Genomic DNA, 18,918 nt, shown 5'->3' on the forward strand with positions numbered 1-18,918 from the left:
ACATCTCTTGCTTCATGCTTGGAATACAAATTTCTAGCAGGCCCTAGGAAAACTGTTAGTTTCTAACAGAAGACAACAGCACCTCTAAAGATAACTTGGCAAAAATGCACCATATTCTATGACAGAGGCACATACGTGGGCCCCTGAGGTCCCAGAAGAAGGTTTTCAGGCCAACCCAGCATTTCTGGGAGGGCTTCCTGGAAGAGAGAGGGCTTGAAATGTGTCCCAAAGAATGAGTAGGAAAGCACTGCAATAGGGTAACCAGATAGAACACAGGACACAGGGTTAAATTTGAATTTCACATAACAAACTATTTTTAGCATTGTTTTTAAGATAAATATGTCTCAAATAATGTATGGGACAGAATTAAAGTTAGAAAAGGTATTCATTGGGGATGCCTGATTGGCTCAGTCAGTTAAGTGTCTGCCTTTGGTTCAAGTCAGGATCCTGGGGTCTTGGGATAGAGCCCCGCATCTGGCTCCCTGCTCAGTGAGGAGTCTGCCTCTCCCTCTCTCGCTGCCCCTCTCCCCCTCTCCTTCTCTCTCTCTATCTCTCTCTCAAAAATAAATAAATAAATAAACAAAATCTTAAAAATAAGTATTCAACATTCATCTGAAGTTCCAAAGGAAATGGGTGCGCTGCCTTTGGATTTTTTTAAATCTGGCAACTCTAGTTCCAGCCTCAAGTCTATGTGCTTTTTTACGCCCCTGACATGACAGCACTTATCTCTCCCCAGGGCAGGTAGTGGGCACCTTCACCTTTCCCTTCGATAGCGTCTCTACCTTCTATGGCCATTGCTGACTAGCGCTGGCCTTTGTGCTAAAACCATCCCTTTAACATTAATTTTTCATAAAGACTAATCATATGGTATTGTCATTATTTATGGAGTGTCCATCTTACTGTTAGAACTTAAGCATCTGGTGGGGAAGCCTGGGTGGCTCAGTCAGTTAAGTGTCTGCCTTTGGGGCCGGTCATGAGCTCAGAGTCCTGAGATCGAGTCTTGAGTCAAACTCTTTGCTCAGTGGGCAGCCTGTTTCTTCCTCTGCCTGCTGCTCCACCTGCTTGCACACTCTCTCTATCTCTCTCTGACGAATAAATAAATAAAATCTTTTTTTTTTTTAGTGAGCATTTGGAAAATCATGCCTTATTCATCTTGGTTCGTTCAGAGTACCTGGAAGCAGATAGAGCTCTGTGAACCTTTGTTGCCTAGGTGAATATATGGGTACAGATATGAGTGAATGATCCAGGTATCTCTGATTTCCATGCTAATCAGAGGACAAATAGGAAGGACGCTTTGAACAGGACTGTTTATATACTTCTTCTGTTTTCCTTTGCAAGTGACGTGTATTGGATGTTTATCATGTAGTCGACAATCTTCTTCCATTTGACCACCCAGGATCTAAACTTCCTTCTTGCATTTGGGGAATCCACCACTGAATTCACACAATGATGAGGCGAGAGATAAGGGAGTGGCAGCTGCAGCACGGTCATGTGACCCAAACACAGTTAATGAACATGGACTTTAAAAAAAAAAAAACTTATTTGACACAGAGTGAGAGAGAGAGATCACAAATAGGCAGAGAGGCGGGTGGGGGCGGGGGGAGCAGGCTCCCTGCTGAGCAGAGAGCCCGATGCGGGGCTCCATACCAGGACCCTGGGATCATGACCTGAGCTGAAGGCAGAGGCATTAATCCACTGAGCCACCCAGGCAGCCCTGAATGCGTTCAGGGCTTTGGAACCAGAATGGATGATCAGGGCAGTTTCCACTTCATTCTGGCAGTGCTCGTGGTGGTCAGCAGTGCCCAAGGGTGATACTATAACCAGAGAGTTTTCCCTCTGCATGACTGTGACAGTCCTGAGCACTGCTTGTCAAGTATTTTCAGTTCTTTCCTTCTTTGGGGCACATGATACAATTTCATTTTCTGGCTGCCTTTTGGTTTAGTGCAGCCCTATGGCCTGTGATGGCTATGGTTTGGGCTGGAAGTGGTGAGAGTTAGCTCCGGAATGAGAATTTCATTGGTCGAGTGGGACCCCGGTGGGTTCCCTTTCCTTTCTGGCATCACTGCTGACAAGGTTTGAGATAGTGGCTGGCCTTATCAGCTTGGGGACCCAAGGGACTATGTGGAGCAGAGACACTCTATCAACCCAAGATGGGTCTGTGGACTGAGCAAGAAATAAGCCTTTATTGGTTTAAGTGGCTTATCCCGTCCAGCTAGTCTTGTAACTTTGGTTTTTATTTAGTCATTAGCCTCTTCTCTAGTAATCCCACTGATTCTGTGAGCCAACCTGTACCTCCCCAACAAGTTCTTTCCTTCTTAATATAGATGGAACTGATTGCCATTGTTTATTACCAAGAATACCAAGTGGCCCATTACGGATACATGGATAACTACGTCAGAAGCTGCTCCTTGCAATGTCCCAGCTTTAATTTGTCAGAAGAGAGTCTTTTGGGTCTAAGAACTGTTTTCAAGTTATTGTGTACAAAAGGTCGGATATCTGGGAGGAAAGAACATTGCTGGAAATCCTAATGTTCTACGCTACCTCTGCGATGTTGCTGCCACTCTGCCATTTGAAACTTCTTCCAAGATGGGTGTGAAGGCCAGATAGGAAACGTCATGTGCAAATGTCCTGTAACTTTAAGTAGGGCTGTGCAAATGTGGCAGCTTTTCTCCAACCCAGGGTGGGACTGAGCCCATCTAACTCATGGAGAATTTAAGGAGTCCCACCATAGTAACACTTGAGACTGAATTACTAAGCAATTATGTAAAGAGTTGATCACTGCAGTCACTGCGTAAATATGAGAGGGGATTAAGGACCCAGAGAAGGGAGGGATCCTAAGCCATACCCAACTTTTGTATCAACATGGACGGGACTGGAGGAGATTATGCTGAGGGAAATAAGTCAAACAGAGAGAGTCAATTATCGTATGGTTTCACTTACTTGTGGAGCATAAGGAATAACATGGAGGGCATTAGGAGAAGGAAAGGAAAAGTGAATTGGGGGAAATCAGAAGAAGAGATGAAGCATGAGAGACTGTGGACTCTGAAAAGCAAACTGAGGGTTTTGGAGGGGAAAGGGGTGGGGGGTTGGGTGAGCCTGGTGGTGGGTATTAAGAAGAGCACGTATTGCATGGAGCACTGGGTGTGGTGCATAAACCATGACTCTTGGAACGCTGAAAAAAAAAAAAAGACATCATCTGTGGCTTCAGCTGGACTTAGGTGCACGGCATGTTATAACACCTGCTTTCCCACCCAAGCTGTCATTGGAATGAACCTAGAATGGCTACAGGCTAATGGGAAGGGCATCCCATCTGATTAAAGCTCCACCTGCAAACTTTTTTCTTACAAGGAGGCAACTGCTTCTGGATTCTTCTTCTGCTTGACAAAAAGCTATCGCATCAGTTCCTTCAGGTTCATTACCTCATGGTCTCCCAGCACATATTTGTGTCCCCGTCATTGAAGTGGCAATCTGTTCTGCCCAAATAAAGGCCCACAGCACCTCATCCCAATGGCAACTTGAACTTCTCCCTTTCTGTCCCGGGGTCCCTGTGATACCACTGTAGGGGACACCTGCAGGAACCCTGTTGGTGCCCATAGATGCATTAAACTGCATTGTGGGAGGGGTGCCTGGGTGGCTCAGTAATTAAGCATCTGCCTTCAGCTCAGGTCATGATCCCAGGGTCCTAGGATTGAGCCCCGTATTGGGCTCCCTGCTCAGCAGGAAGCCTGCTTCTCCCTCTCTTACTTCCCCTGCTTGTGTTCCCTCTCTCACTGTCTCTCTCTCTCTGTGTCAAATAAATAAATAAAATCCTTAACAAAAAAACTGCATGGTGGGAGAGTTAGCCTATGAACTGCCCTTGACCAATGGAGGCTGTAAGTCTGTGGATAAATGCCGTCTCTTCTGTATCACCAGCAGACAATGGTGAGACCCCTTCTAGCCAGTTCCCCTGAAGATCCCAGTGAGATTAACTCCCAGGTGCCCACACTGTGTCCCTCCTTACTTATTCCCCTTTTCCCAGCCCACAGTACTGTTCTTTGGAGTCACGCCCCCAAATAAGCTAGCCGCATGAACACTCTTGTCCCAAGCTCTGCTTTCCATGGCAACCCAGGCTGAGGAAAACACTGCATTTATGCAGAGCTGAAACAAGACATTAATGTTCTCCAGGCTCGTGGGTCCCAGTCTTTTGCCTCCTCATTTCCAGAATTCCTCTCTAAAACTTGCATATGCCACACTGGGCTTCCCTGTCCCTCTCTTTTTCTTTGCATGTCTTTCTCTCTCTTTTTTCATGCACACTCACACGTACACACCACAGGTCCTGGCGCTCTTTTATTAAGATCTGCCATTTTTGTCTCAAAAATGCAAAACACCCAAACTTGGCCATTCCACGGACTGATGAAGTCCCTTAATTATAACAGCAATAACAAGTCAGTTGGCTGGCATAAGGTCGTTACCTTTTAATTGTGCCAAGTAAAGTTATTCTAGAGACTATCTACTTCTGTCATCATTTTATAAGAAAGGACACAGTAACAGCAAAAAAAAAAAAAAAAAAAAAAAAGCAGGTAGGCTATAGTCTCCCATTAGGTGATGGCCTCCAAATTAGCATAATGTTAGGTTTCTGAATATTTCACCGCAGTGATCTTGGTTTTCCCATTTGGGGGAGGGTAGACGACACATGAACACAGATATCACCTGTTCCCTCTGGGCTCCCACGTGTACTCTGCTGCTCCCCTCTCAAACTCTTTGTTTGGCCCATACATCCCCTTTTGCTTTGGTCTCTGTGTCCCCCTCCTGGCTCTGTTTTCTGCACTATGTGCAGAAGGATTTGTATCTGTCTTATTCAATTCTTTCTTATAACTAGACAACATTTCTGAGATTCCAAAGCCAAGAAAAAGGAGTTAGGAACAGAAACAGAACAACAACAAAGGCATTTTGTGCTTAATTGTGTCACTGCTTTTTGTTTTCCTTCAGTTTTTGTTTTTGCTTTTTTTTTTTTTAAAGATGATAATTCAGGAAATTCAGGAAAATGGTAAAAATCCATGCTCTTGGTTAGAAGACCCAACATGAAGTAACACCTCTGGTGTTCATCAGTTCTCTGGTGTGAAGAAACCCCCATCCCTAGTAGTCATGGTGTCCTTACAGCGCCAAATGTCCTAACACGTGTGTTTTTACTGAAAGGGTAACCGGGGTTTTAAGTCGTCTTGTGAATAGCCAAAAGATACAGCTAGAACCTCTAGAATTTGGACTCTGCCACTCTTGCCTCTCTGACATTGGAAGTCTCTGCCCAGGTCCCACCCTTGGGTGTGGCCACTCCTATTAGAAATTGTTGCCAACTCTGTTACCAGTCGTGGGACTGTTCTTTCTTTTCACCCACATTTACTTTACTTGTAAATTACTCATAGCTTGGCATTTATGTGTTGGTTTTGTACGTTCTTCTTCTGTTTAGCCTGTTTTCAATGACTCCTCTATGAATTGGTACTCTTTCTTCTTTTCTATTCTTTGGTTATTTAAGATTTGTGTCTTTATAAACTCTTCCTTTTGGTTATCTCTAAATTTTATATGACCAGTTATTTTTTAAATCACCTTTATATGTTTTCCTTCTTTTCCCTTTTACTTCCAATGCACTAAAAACTCTTTTGATTTCAACTCCTTACATTTTTATCATTTAGTTTAATTTAACTTAAGAGTGTAATAGGATAAATACCCTTTTTAAAAGATTTTATGTTTTTGGCTGTTACTTTTCCCTGTCATTTCTACCATTTATTATAACCTGCTGTTTTGCAGGAAGAAACTGCTATTATATTTTATTTTTTCTTCAAAGCCAGATCCCAAGCCAAGCTAAGCTCTTTCTTCTTCTTTCTTTCAGGAAGGTGGCTTGTATCCAATGAGCCTTTTTACTGACTCATTCCTTTTGCTGTTTGGGCTTCATTCAGGGGGTCTCAGTTCTGATGACATCTCATGGAGCATAAGTCAAAAGCACTACCTCCTGTCCTGTGCTGCCTTTAAAGACCAGTTCTTTGGGGTAGAAAAATCATCAAAGTTCCCGTGATAGCTGTAGTTTGGGATGATCCCTTGTATTTCCATCGACCTTCTAAGTTTTGGTCCCTCCTGATTTTTATCACTTTCTTATTAACTTGGCTGTACAGTGAAAACAATGTTATGCCTCACTACATTTTTTATTGAGGTGATATTCACACAACATGAAATTAACCAGTTTGATGTGTCTGTTTGCACGCTGGGAAGTCCTCCCCCTGCACACGTACACGCCCGCTCTCTCGCTCTCTCTCTCTCTCCTTCTCACTCAAAAAAAAAAATATGAAGTGTACAATTCAGTGACATTTAGCACATACACAATGTTTTGTAACCCCTCACCCCCTCTATCTACCACCAAAACATTTTCATCATCCCAAAGGGAAACCCGGTACCCAATGAGCAGTTCATGCCCCTATTTTCCGCTCTGTCCAGCCCCTGGCAACCACCATTCTGCTTTATGTCTTTATGAATTTACCCATCCTGGGTACTTCATGTAAATAGTATCATACAACATGCAAGCTTTTGTGACTGGCTTCTTTTATTTAATGTAATGTGATGTTTATTATATTTTATCTAGAGTTTTTAGCTGTTTTGTATCGGGAGAATTTTCAGGACGTCTAGTATATATGTCATTTTGCTGGAAATAGAAGTCCCATATCTGATTATTACTTAATGTTACTATGAGTAGGAAATTAAGAGGCCTTACTGAAAATCCGTTTTGACTGGTGTTTATTTTTCAAAGTTTCAAAATTTTCACTCAATGCTTTACATTAAAAAAAAAAAAAGCAAGGAGGGGTGCCTGGGTAGCTTAACCGTCTGGCTTTGGCTCAGGTCGTGATCCCAGGGTCATAGGATCGAGTCCCACATGAGGCTCTCTGCTCAGTGGAGATCCTGCTTCTCCCTCTTCCTCTGCCCCTGCTCCTGTGCTCTCTCTTGCATATACTTTCTCTCAAATAAATGAATAAAATCTTTTTTTTAAGGATAAGAAAATTTTCTCTAATATTTAGTCAATAATTCCCCAAAACAATAGACATTCAAAATATAAATTCATTTCAGGGCACCTGTTCTAAAATCTAGCCCCATGTCTGGCTCTCTGCTCAGCAGGGAGCTTACTTCTCCCTCTCCTTCTGTCTGCTGCTCCCCCTGCTTGTGTTCACTCTCTCTCTGTCAAATAAATAAAATCTTTAAAGATATATATATATATATATATATATATATATATATACACACACACCCATATATATACATTAATTTTATCTTTATTTTGAATCCTGTGCTAAATTTTACTTAATAAATTACCAGAATGATGATTTTTTTCTAACCTCACCGTAGGAAAAAACAATTTTTTGAATCAGGAAAAATACATTGTACATATATCTTATTGCTTTACTTTCCCATAGGGATCAATTCTTTTCTTTTCCATAAGGACCAATTCTTAATGAGTTTCTGAGTGGTAGTTGGAAGTATCAAATGTTTCTCAAAGTGATAAAATAACGTCTCCAGGATAGGACAGCCAGAGGCAAACCATATGGGACCTACCCCATTTTGGTTAAGATGATCTTGAGTGCACAAATTTCCCAGGGGCTTTTGAACTGATAGAACACAGCCTTTGTCAACTGAGGACAGTTACTTCTTAGGAGGGACTCCAGATTGTCAAGGGTCTTTTTCCTTTCCATTTATCACGGGTAATTTTTCTTCTGCCCCAAATTGTAGCTGTAGAAGCATTTATTAAAGATAATCATCCCTGTGATTACCCAGTAATGAGTTGCCTTTCATTGTCGGGTGTACTTACTTCAACAAGCGAGCCTGGCTGAGGTTGACCCAGGACCACTGAAGTCAGGATCTTTGAAGTGAACATGTGTGATCTCTATGGGGATAGTTCATCATTTGCCTTTTCATCATCCAGTACTCCTGTCTGAAAGCAGTTTTATTCATCTTAGAGACAAGCTTCTCAAATGCGTAGGCTTTATTTGTTCAAATTACCCCTTATTTGCCTCAGTCGGGTAGGAAAAAAATTACATAAGTGACTTCTTAGACATCCAATTCAACTGGTACAGTGTACTTTCATCGAGACTAATGGTACTCAACAGGGGGGTAATTTTTCCCTCTCAGGGGACATTCGGCAAGGTCTAGAGACATTTTTTGTTTGTCACAAGCAAATGGAGGGGGGCAGTGGTGGTCCTACTTGTATTCAGTGTGTGGAAGGCTGGTGTATTAGTGAGGGTTCTCCAAAGAAACAGAACCAGTAGGATGGAGAGATAGAGACTGGGACAGAGATAGAGATAGAGAGATATATAATGACGGGTTGGCTCACACACCTGTGAAGGCTAAGGAGTTCCACCATCTGCTATCTGCAAGCTAGAGACCCAGGGAAGCCAGTGGTGAATTCTGTCCAAATCCAAAAGCCCAAGAGCCAGGGGAGCCCATGATTGAAATTCTAGTCTGAGGGGTCAGAGATGAGATGAGGTGTCCCAAGCCAAGCAGGCAGGTAGGAAGCAAGAGGAACAAAATCCCCCTTCTCTGTCTTTTGCTCTATTTAAGCTCTCAGTGGATTGGATGAAGCTCACCCATGTTGGAGAGGGCAATCTGCTTTAGTAAATCCACCATCTCAAATGCTTATCTCCTCGGGCAACCCTCTCACAGATACACTCAGAAATGCTTAATCTGGGCATTCTGTGGCCCATCAAGTTGAAACACAAAACTGACCATCACATCAGGAGTGCTGCTAAGCACCCTACAGTGCACAGGACAGCCCCCATAACAAAGAATTTTTCTGTCTGAAAAGTCAACTGTGTAGAACTTGAGAAACTCTGATCTAGCCTGAAGCAATTTAAGAGTTTATTTTTTTAAAGATTTTATTTATTTGCCAGGAGAGAGTACACACAAGCAGGCAGAGAGGCAGGCAGAGGCAGTGAGAGAAGCAGGCTCCCTGCCAAGCAAGGAGCCCGCTGCCGAGCAAGGAGCCCAAGGCGGGACTTGATCCCAGGACCCCGGGATCATGACCTGAGCCGAAGGCAGCGGCTTAACCAACTAAGCCACCCAGGCGTCCCAATTTAAGAGTTTAAATCTTGTTCCTTCTTGGTCTTGGATGATTTTAACTGACTTAAAAAAAAGATTTTATTTATTTATTTTTGCGCACATGCGCATGCACGAAAGAGAGAGAGAGAGAGTAAGAGAGAGAGAGTGAACACAAGGAAGGGGAAGGGGCAGAGGGAGAAGCAGACTCCCAGCTAAGCAAGGATCCTGATGCAGGATTCGATCCCAGGACCCTGGGATCATGACCTGAGCTGAAGGCAGAGGCTTAAACCACTGAGCCACCCAGATACCCTTAAATGACTTTTAAAAGTGCATTTGAAGGGGCGCCTGGGTGGCTCAGGTTAAGCCTCTGCTTTAGGTTCAGGTCATGATCTCAGGGTTCTGGGATCGAGCCCCACATCGGGCTCTCTGCTCAGCGGGAAGCCTGTTTCCCCCTCTCTCTCTGCCTGCCTCTCTGCCTACTTGTGATAGCTCTCTGTGACAAATACATAAAATCTTTTTTTTTTTTTAAAGTGCACTTGAAGTCTGCCAGGCCAGAGAATATCCTTTTGATACTAACGCTTTCATATCAAAATATTAAAAATCAAAGATTCAGTTTCTTACTTTTCATTTTCCCAGCTCAAGAAACTTTACTTATATCCTAGTTGAACATTTCTCAAAACACAGTCCTTGGGTCACTAATGGTTGAGAAGGGTTCCCCTGGAGAATTGTAAATAGACCTCCAAACGTGTTTCTAGAAACATTGCATGGAATTCTGTAGACTTTAATTTTGTTTCCCTACTTCTTTTTCTGCGGGCAAGTACAACGACTAGCATCAGGGACTGTGAAATCTTATGCTTTGCTTAAGTTGTTCTCAGTCACAAAAAGTTGGAGAACTACTATTCTTGGAGCTCTTCTTTGTAATAGCTCTCCCTGGGCAGCCCCTGGTCAAGTTGGAAGTGTTGCATTCTTTCTCATAGCTACTCCTTACCTACAGACCTGGGCCTTCCTTCAAGACCCATCTGAAATTCCCCTCCCACTGGTTGATGCATTCATTTCTTTGTTCGTTCATTACATACATTAAGCAAACATCACTGCCACTGTGCTAAAGGCTGAGAACATAGGAGAACCCCGCAAAGAACGAGTCCCTTAAGTAGCTCATTGTTAGAGGAATTCTGACCTCTATTAACTTTGCCCTTTCCTTGTACCCCACAATTGAATACTTGTTCATATTCTACTATGCATTACTCTGAAATTGACTTCTTTGTGTTGATTTCTCCTCCTGAATCAGAACACAGTATCCTTTCTGGCTAGGGTTGTCAGAGAAAGTACAGAACATGCAGTTAAATTTGAATTTCAGATAAACAACTAATATTTTTTTTTTAGTATGAGTATTTTGCACATGTTGTATGCAACACATTTATATGAAAAAAGATTACTTGCTGAAATTCAAATGTTAATTGGGTGGCCTGTATTTTTAATCGCCTTGTTTAGGGCGAAGGTTTGCTTAAATTTTCCTTATATCTCTGAGGACATATGAGAGAAGCCTGGATGTGCAGTCAGTTCTCAAATAAACACCCTTCTGAGCAGCTGTTCATTACTTTGAGGCAGACAGAAAGGTAAAATATTCATCCTGCAAAGGTAGGGACAGTGAATGATGTCTTCTAGCTGGAACTCACAGCATAGTTAAATCATTTGTGATCTGAAGCAGGAGCTGGCTTCCAAGAAATGGTGGAGTTTAGGATTCAACCTTTAAAATACCAAATCAGGACAGGAAAGAATCCAGGCCCTAGGGAAATTTTTTTCCCCCCAGGAGGATCAGGTAGGTGAGTTTGTCTTTTAGTCTTTAACATCCCAAGCCTGAATTTCACATTGGGCATTGGTCGATTGATAATGCCAGGGAATGACTTGTTTCCATCTCAATTATTTGGATAATTAACCATGGAAATTTAACCCTTAATAGTATTGCTTTATCATCTAGCATTTTGTTATCGATGAACCTTAACACTATTGTTGCAAGGTTGCAGGGTTCTTGTGTCACGGAGTCGAAGAATGAATCTCGAGGATAATAGGGTGAAGTAAAGTGCAAGTTTATTATGGGAATGTGAGGACAGTCAGGAAAGCTCTCTAGAGTGAGGGGGTCCCAAATGTGTAGCCATCAAGGGCTTTTATGGTCGGACTTTTTGAGAGAACTGACCAGGGAGCTTGGTAACCATGTATAATATTTAAGACAAGCAAGGTGCATTTGTAAAGGTTATGCAAGGAGCTGGTCTGTATTTAGAACAAGCAAGGTGGACTTGTTATGCTCCCTTCTCTCTGGTTATTATGTTGTCTATAACATTTCTCCACATCTGGGATCTCTGTAAGCCTGGTTATGAAGCCCCCTCCCTGTCTGTCCCTACCTAGACTCGCTTGTCCCTTACTCGCTATCTCTGCAGCAAACAGTGTGAGTGAATATACCAGGAGCTGCTCTGGACCAGCGCTGCTGAAACGATCTGACTTTAATGCCCAGACAACATACACAGCTGTAGCCAGATGGCATTCATCCTGATCCCACTGGGTCAAAGTTTTCTATTTGCAACATCGACACCAAGTATTGCTTTTTTGGAGCCTGAAAATGCCCGGCTATGTGGACTTCATCAGTAAACTAACACACATAGCAGAATATTCCACAAACAGGAATTGTGGTCGCACAGGATGCCATGGCAACTTCAAAACGTTTGAGCTTTTTCATACTTGCGTTTCATAACCAGGAGCCCTGTGTTCTAACCTCGGCTGTTAAAAAAAAAAAAGTGGGTGCTGTTGGTTGCAGAAGGAAGGGGTTTCCTATGCATGTGTAATAAATATTTGAATTACTATATTCAATATTTTGGTCAGAGATCTGCTCAGGTTTTCTACCTTTTATAATACACATCACGTTTGTGTGGTACATTGCCTGCTTTTTACTTCACTTATTTTTTTTTTGCATTTTTTATTTATTTAAGTCATCTCTACACCCAACATGGGGCTCGAACTCACGACCTTGAGATCAAAGGTCACATGTTCCACTGACTGAGCCAGCCAGGTGCCCCTACTTCACTTATTTTTATAGTTGTCCATAGATGAAAGCCTTAAAAGGTCTCAACATCCATAGTGAGGAATAAATTTTGTTCTTAAACACCTTCATTTCAATCATGTCTATAAACTGGATTTCTGTTATTCGGAAGACTTCAAGTCAACTCAAGCCCCAGTTGTTAGCATCATTTTGTAATGTGTAAACCACTGGGAATCCTCACTGGGAATGTGCCTGCTGTGACAGTCATTAGTAAGGGGATCCTTCTTCTCATCTGATTTCTCAGAGTCCTCAGATTCTTGATTGCGATCGTCATCTCTAATCTGTGGGACACAAATATTTATTTATAAGAAAACATGGAGAGATGATTTCACTCAGGACTACATAAAGATAATCAAAGGATTGATTCTGCATCAGTGACACCCTATGAAATTAGAATCATATACATAAGAGAAATTAATTGAAAATAATGCTGTTCAACAATCCATAATTAGTATCCAGTGGGACTCTAATAATAGCTTCTAATTTCCTCTTCCCAAAAGAATTTGTGAAAACCTCCACCCCGGTGTTCTTAGGAAATGTCTCTTCTGATTGTCTTTTCTTCCTGAACTGAATATTTTGCTGTTCACTCTTGCTCTGTGTGTCCTACACGGTCCTGGCCATCATCTGTTCTGATATGTCAAACCTTATATAACGAAGGGTTTAGGAGCCCTATTACGTTTTGTAGAGATATTCTTAGCCTCAGCAGCAGTCATTGTAAAAAAATCGCTTTGGGTACACCCGGCTTAGCACTTCTGTTGCAAATAAGTTTTGTTTGTTTGTTTGTTTGTTTGTTTTTTCAACGTGTTTTGCAATGCGTCTAGAGCTATGGCCTCTATTTTCCTGAAGTCTTGGAGTTTGGTATCTCTGTCAAGATGTCTGCCCCCCTTTGTCCCTGCCTTGCCTGTGCTATGGAAATTAGGTCACTGGGGAAAGAGCCTTACTCTGGTTCTTTGGGCATGAAGATTCATTTCCCCTCCATCTCAACCTTGACTCAATAAGCCAGTTTAGCACATCCTCAAAGCTGTTGGCCTGTCAAGGCAAGTCATGAGCATCCACCTGTCACCTGGCTTGTTCCCCATGAACTCTACTCGAGCCGGTTCCTGACCGATCCCCTGGCCTTGGGACAGGTCTTTCCTTTGGCATCTTAAACCAGCCTCCGTACCTTGAGGTGGATCTCTAGCTTCAATCTCAGTGTCTAGTAAAAGGCTCTGACTTCAGTTGTTGAAGTCTTGGGCTGCTTGAGGCTGCCACTCCCCACCAAACAAGTCATTGAGGTCAAAAGCAAGGTCTTGGCCTGCTGAAAGGGCACGTCTTACCTTCTCATTGTCTCCAAAGAGGGATTTGGGTGCTCTCTGATTAAGATCCAAGCTGATGTCTGTTACTTCACTGGGCAGACCCAGAGGCCCTGTAACATTGAACAATTGTTAAATTGTTAAAATTGCAATTTAACATGGTCATAGAGCTGTCCTGGCTACCATCATTTGATCCCTGGGTGTATGTTTTTAAAAAGAGTAACAAAGAAGTTGGGAAAAAGAAACCCGTAAGCTCTAGATCTCATTTTAAAACAAATTTTCTGACCCTTGTCAAACTCCCAGTGTTCAAAACCAGTGAAATGTACAACTCAGATAATATCTGGTGACTCTGTTCTGCACAGCCTGCTTCTTTATTGAAACCTCCTGTGGCATCATAAGAAGCTCACCGAAATATCCGTTAATGAAAAGCTGGACAGCAAGAAAGAAGTAATAAGGACATTTTATCTCTTTGGCAGTCTTCTAATAAAAAAATATGAAAGGAAAGTAAGTTCCTTTTAATGGACTAAACATGGATATCATAAAGTTGGAAAGGCAAATAAACACTGCTTGGAGCCAGCGACACTCCTGTGTGCTTCTTGGGTTGAGGTGTTGAACTCGACTCCATTGTAGCATGACTTGGGTTCATTAAAATTGTCTAGTTTCATGGTTGTCTTTTCGATGATTAGCATCATTTCTTATTTCTAACGGCGTCCTTCCCGGTGATGAGCCTAGCACCTGACAAAGACTTGGTGCTCAATAAATCATTCTTGGACGGATGAATAAAGGAGAACGTAAAATCTCTCTTTCTGCAGGAATTTATTATCAATTTAGGAAGAGAAGACTCAAACAGGCGCAAAATTAGATGGCGCTTCCTATCATTTCATTGGTTTATTTTTAACCATTCCTTTCTTATTTTTCACCATTAATTTCGTAGTGTGTGTAACAAGTTCGAAAGGTGGTTAAAGATGGGCTTTGGACACTGGGCTGTGTCCAGTCCTCCCAGTGCTCTGGTCTCCACTCTCCCTGGTGTGGTCAGCCTCAATAGCTGATTCACCCCTGTTAGTCCTTCAAGTCCCAGTGGGAAAGCCATTTCCTCCTGGAAGTCCTCCTTGATTGCCTGGGCTAGGTTACCTAGCCCTGCTATGTGTTCCAGAGCAATATTCAAAATCACACCTGTGATTACTCTTCCTGGATGTCTTCTCTGATGGCGTGTGAGCCCCGAGAGGGCAGAAGGCAGGGGCAGATCTTCTCTTGTTTATCCCTGCCCCAGGCCTCAGCAGAGCAGGTAGGTATCCCATAAATTCTTTTCTAATGACCGAACCTCTTCCCCTTAGGACCACCTTGAGATAGGTCAGGCGCTCTGGAGTGTGGAGCTGGTTCTGGAACCATTGGAGAGTAGAGGCCTGGAGTAGAGGACAACGTGCCCAAGGTGGGTGGTTCATGGCCCAACAACACTGGCATTCATTACTGGTTGTTGTCATGGTGGGGCAGTGGGGAACCCATGTTCAGGCGAGGAGTTGCTTTATACCAAAGCAGGACAGATGAGGGTTTCTAGAAATCAGGTCAGAGCAGAATCAAGACTTCTGCCACAGGTGACTTAGTCACAGACATGCCCAACCCATCTTCTAGTCTGATGACGTTAGAAGCTCAGAATGCTTTGGTAGCAGGTGGATACACAGATTGGGTGGGATGAGGTGGAGGTTTGCCTCAGAGTTCACCAGACCTGGAGCCAGCAACCCCTTCCCCTTCCCGCCTCCAGTCCCACAGCTCCCCTACCCTGAACAGAAGCACTTCACACAATTATTTCCTGAAAAGCCACCCTACATTGCTCTTTTCCACTTTTTGAAAGGTGACTTTCCAAGTCTCCTGAAGAGATACACCTCCGTGTTCTTGGGCCATCTCAGCTTAAACACCTATAATATTGTTGAAACATCCCTATGTTTGGCAAAGCCAAGGTCCCCAGATCCACATCCTAGGGTCACAAATAACTCTGCTCGCTGCTTCACTCTTGCTGAGTTCATTGCGGGCATGAGGGCAGGGGTGAGGGGTAGGGGAAGGTGGGTAACTGGAAGCACGATGAGAGGGGCTGGGAATCCTTCCCAGGATAGTGATAGCACCACGTGGTGGATCAAAGTGGGTCTCAGAACCACCACGCCTTTTACTTTATTTTCTTCTGGCTTTTTTTTTTTTTTTAACCTTGCCTTCGCTCCTCACTGATTTTATCTCGCTGTCCTCATCTGTAAAATGGGTTGTTGGAAGGGTTAACCGGAATCATGCACGTAAAGCGCTTAATGTTAGGGTTAACCGGAATCATGCACGTAAAGCGCTTAATGCCTGGGATCTGGAAAGCGCCAGGTGAATACCCGCTATTATTTGTATTGCTCTATTAGGGGACCAGGTAGGGGGCTGGAGAAAGCCATCCCCACGGGCCACCCTCCCAGCGCCCCCCACCCCACCCCTGGAGTTCCAAAGCACACTAGGGAGGCTGATGCGGAAATACAGACTGTGCAGGAGGCTGGGGGCTGAGGGCCCCCCGGAAGGTCCCCCCGCAACCCCCTCCCCCATCCCACGTGCAGGCACAAGGTGATCTCTCCGCCCCCGGCGCCCGCCCTCCTCAGGTCCAGGCGGCGGAGTTGCGGGCGGGGGCGGGGCTCGGCGGCGGGGCCCGGGGCGGGCGATATAGCCGCTGGGCGGCGGCGCTACTGTGCTGGGGTAGCGGCGTGGCGGGCGGGGGCCGAGACCCAGACGGCCGAGCAGCGGGCACCCGGGAGGCCCGGAGCGAGGCGAGCGCCATGAGCCGCAAATGCGACGTGGTCGTGGTTGGGGGCGGCATCTCAGGTCAGTCGCGGCGGCGGCCCTCCTTCCTCCCGCGCCCGGACAGGTGGCCGCCTGGGGGGCGGGGGGTGGCGCGCGGGCGGCTGATGGCCGAGGGCCTAGGGCCTTGGGGCGGAGGCTGGTCCCGGACCCTCACCCCAAGACTCTCCATGCCCTGGCGGGCATTTCGCGGCTCCCGAGCTCCGCGCACGATCCTCCCTCGCCGGCGGGATATGGTGCGGTCCCAGACAGAAGCGGGGGCTGAAAGTCTGTGGAAAGGCTGGGGCCAGGCTTTGAACTTCTCCCTGCGAAGGCTGCCAGGCCTGCGCTTGGGGGAATTTTAGAGGCGAGGAGAAAGGGGGCCGGCAGATGAGAGATTTCTACTAGGGGGCGACGCCAAGGGCCGTCACTTTTTCCAAGCAAAGGTCAATCCTTCGCTCCAACCTGACCTGGGCGCTCTGCACCTTCTCTGGAAGCAGGCGTGCGCCACAACGTGTTGTATAGTTCTTGGTCGCGGGCAAACGCGCTTGAACATCTCCTGGGTTTGAAAGCAGGGGTTGGACCTGCGATTGTCAAAAACAAACAAACAAACAAACAAACAAAAAACAAAACAAAAAAACCCCCAGAAAAGAAAAAACAACAACAACAAAAAAAACCCAAACAACAAAACAAAACAAAATGATCCCGAGCCTGCTTCTTTGTGTTTCTGTGATTGTCATGGGTCTCCCTGGGGCAGCGGGGACTTTTGGGCAAAGAGCTCTTCTCCTCTCACCAACTCTTCCCCGCCACCCCCGTAGAGCAGGATTAAGAAGCTGGGTGAACAAGTCCAACAGGGCTGGAATGGAGAAATTTGACTCTGGCCTAGCCCTATATGGAGGGTTGGGGACAGATACCACCCTCTCAGACACCGGGATGCGACAGTGCACAAAAGCTAGAGGGAGGGATGGGGTCAGTGGGGAAACTCACCTTCTGAGGAGAGTAGACTATATGGGGTGGAGTTAGTGGGAATAAGCAGTACTCCTAGGACAGCCTAACAGACCCCTACAGATAATTTGGCCCAAACCCCAGGGTCTCCTGGTGGCTGCGAAGTAGTTAGGACACTTCCCCAAACCATGGATGTGTTGGGCAACATTCGCCCTGGCCAGGTCTCAGGAGCAGGCTTGGCCCTTGCTCCCCAGGGGTGGGCAGGATAGAGGTACCTGGTGAATAAACCAAGGCTTTGGATGCCAGGTGCTGATTCTGGTCCTGTGCTGCTCCCTCCACTCTACCCCTCCTCATCTCTGGGACAGATCTCAGACTACCACTTCTGTTTGTGGGGCCCTCCTGAGCTCACTCATGCCAGGCATTGTGTCGGGTGCCGCAGGCCCACAGATGCCTAGGCACAGTGGCATGCTAAGGTGGGTCAAGGCTATATCGATTCTGTTTCCCTTCAGTATTTTTGGCATCTTTTCTCCTCTAGGAACATGGACTTTAAAAGCATATCTACCTAGGTACTTTAGAAAATATTATTCAGTGCTTTTAGTTGCTGCCTTGCATAACATCCCATTTTACAGAAGCTAAAGGTTTTCTTGCCAGGCCCCCAAAGTCCTGTTTTTGCCCCAAGTCTAATAGATTCAGATTTTTCTATTCTGCGCCTCCCCCCCCCCTTATTTTTCCCTTTCTGATTCATACTCCAGACCTTCAAGATCACTCAGATTAATCATGTTGGACTCATTCGGGAAGAATAGACAAGGGTTTGGCTTTTTTTGCAAGCAGTGGTGAACCTCTGCCTTCACCCTCCAACTCTCAAAAGAGGGAACAAGTGAATAGATCTGCATTTTCTCAAGAACAGTGCATGGAATAGGCATTGTTCTGGAAACCAAGAAAGCAGGGCTCCAAGGACTTCACTCAGTTGCTTTATCTGCTACACAAGGGCAACGCCGATTAGTCATAGCTAGATTACAGGGTCATCGCAAGAATGGATCACATTGCTTTTGCCCTGGAAGACTTGTCCATCTAGGAAGGGAGATGAGATACCCAAATAAAGACTATACAGGGTCGAAAATGGTATATGCCACAAGAGGAATCCGTTCATTAATTCATTATTCATTCATGCAGTGACTTCTTACTTCCTGTTCCACATCCTATCCTGAAAGGAATAAAAGACGAATTAGACAGGGGTGTTGCCCCAGGGGCATTCAGTAGCTAAGGTGGGAGACACGTGAGAAATGTGTCCTGATCAGTGAATACTCATGACCTCTGATAAGGTGCTTCAGTGCTGCAGGCACAAAGTCCCAGGGAAGGTGATTGGAGAGAATGTCAAACTCTGCCTGAGAAAAATCTGGGCAGACTTGACAGAGGAGGTGACATTTGAAGCGGGCCTTAAAGGATGAATAAGGGTTCAGCTGGAGACTAGCGGCAGAAAGCAGTTTGAGCGAAGGAACAGCTGATATAAAAACACAAATATGTGAAAGAATATGGTAGCGTGCTTAGGAAGCCTTGAGAACTTCCGTGTGGAGAGTTGCGGGGGTGGGGTCTGGGTGGGATGAATTGTGGGGAGGCTGGTACCTGAAACCAAGCAAGTTTAGTTCTTTGTGTGGTCAATGAACGGCCACTGAGGGTTTTTCATTCACAGAGTGATGGGTGTCAAGTGAGAGGGACATGGTGACGGTCTTAGCAAGAAGAGGGGTGTGA

At 44.9% G+C, this 18,918-nt stretch overlaps 1 protein-coding gene across 1 annotated transcript in view; it reads left to right on the plus strand.

The window, feature by feature from the left end:
• The first annotated feature begins 16,091 nt into the window (after nucleotides 1–16,091).
• Nucleotides 16,092–18,918, plus strand: part of MAOB (monoamine oxidase B) — a 104,178-nt gene continuing 101,351 nt past the window's right edge. Inside the window, exon 1 of the mRNA XM_059386127.1 lies at nucleotides 16,092–16,269. Within this exon, the coding sequence (XP_059242110.1) occupies nucleotides 16,224–16,269 (46 nt within the window). The 5' untranslated portion in view covers nucleotides 16,092–16,223. The remainder of the gene's footprint in view (nucleotides 16,270–18,918) is intronic.

Source organism: Mustela nigripes, chromosome X (assembly GCF_022355385.1).
Source record: "Mustela nigripes isolate SB6536 chromosome X, MUSNIG.SB6536, whole genome shotgun sequence".
NCBI classification, from domain to species: Eukaryota; Metazoa; Chordata; class Mammalia; order Carnivora; family Mustelidae; genus Mustela; species Mustela nigripes.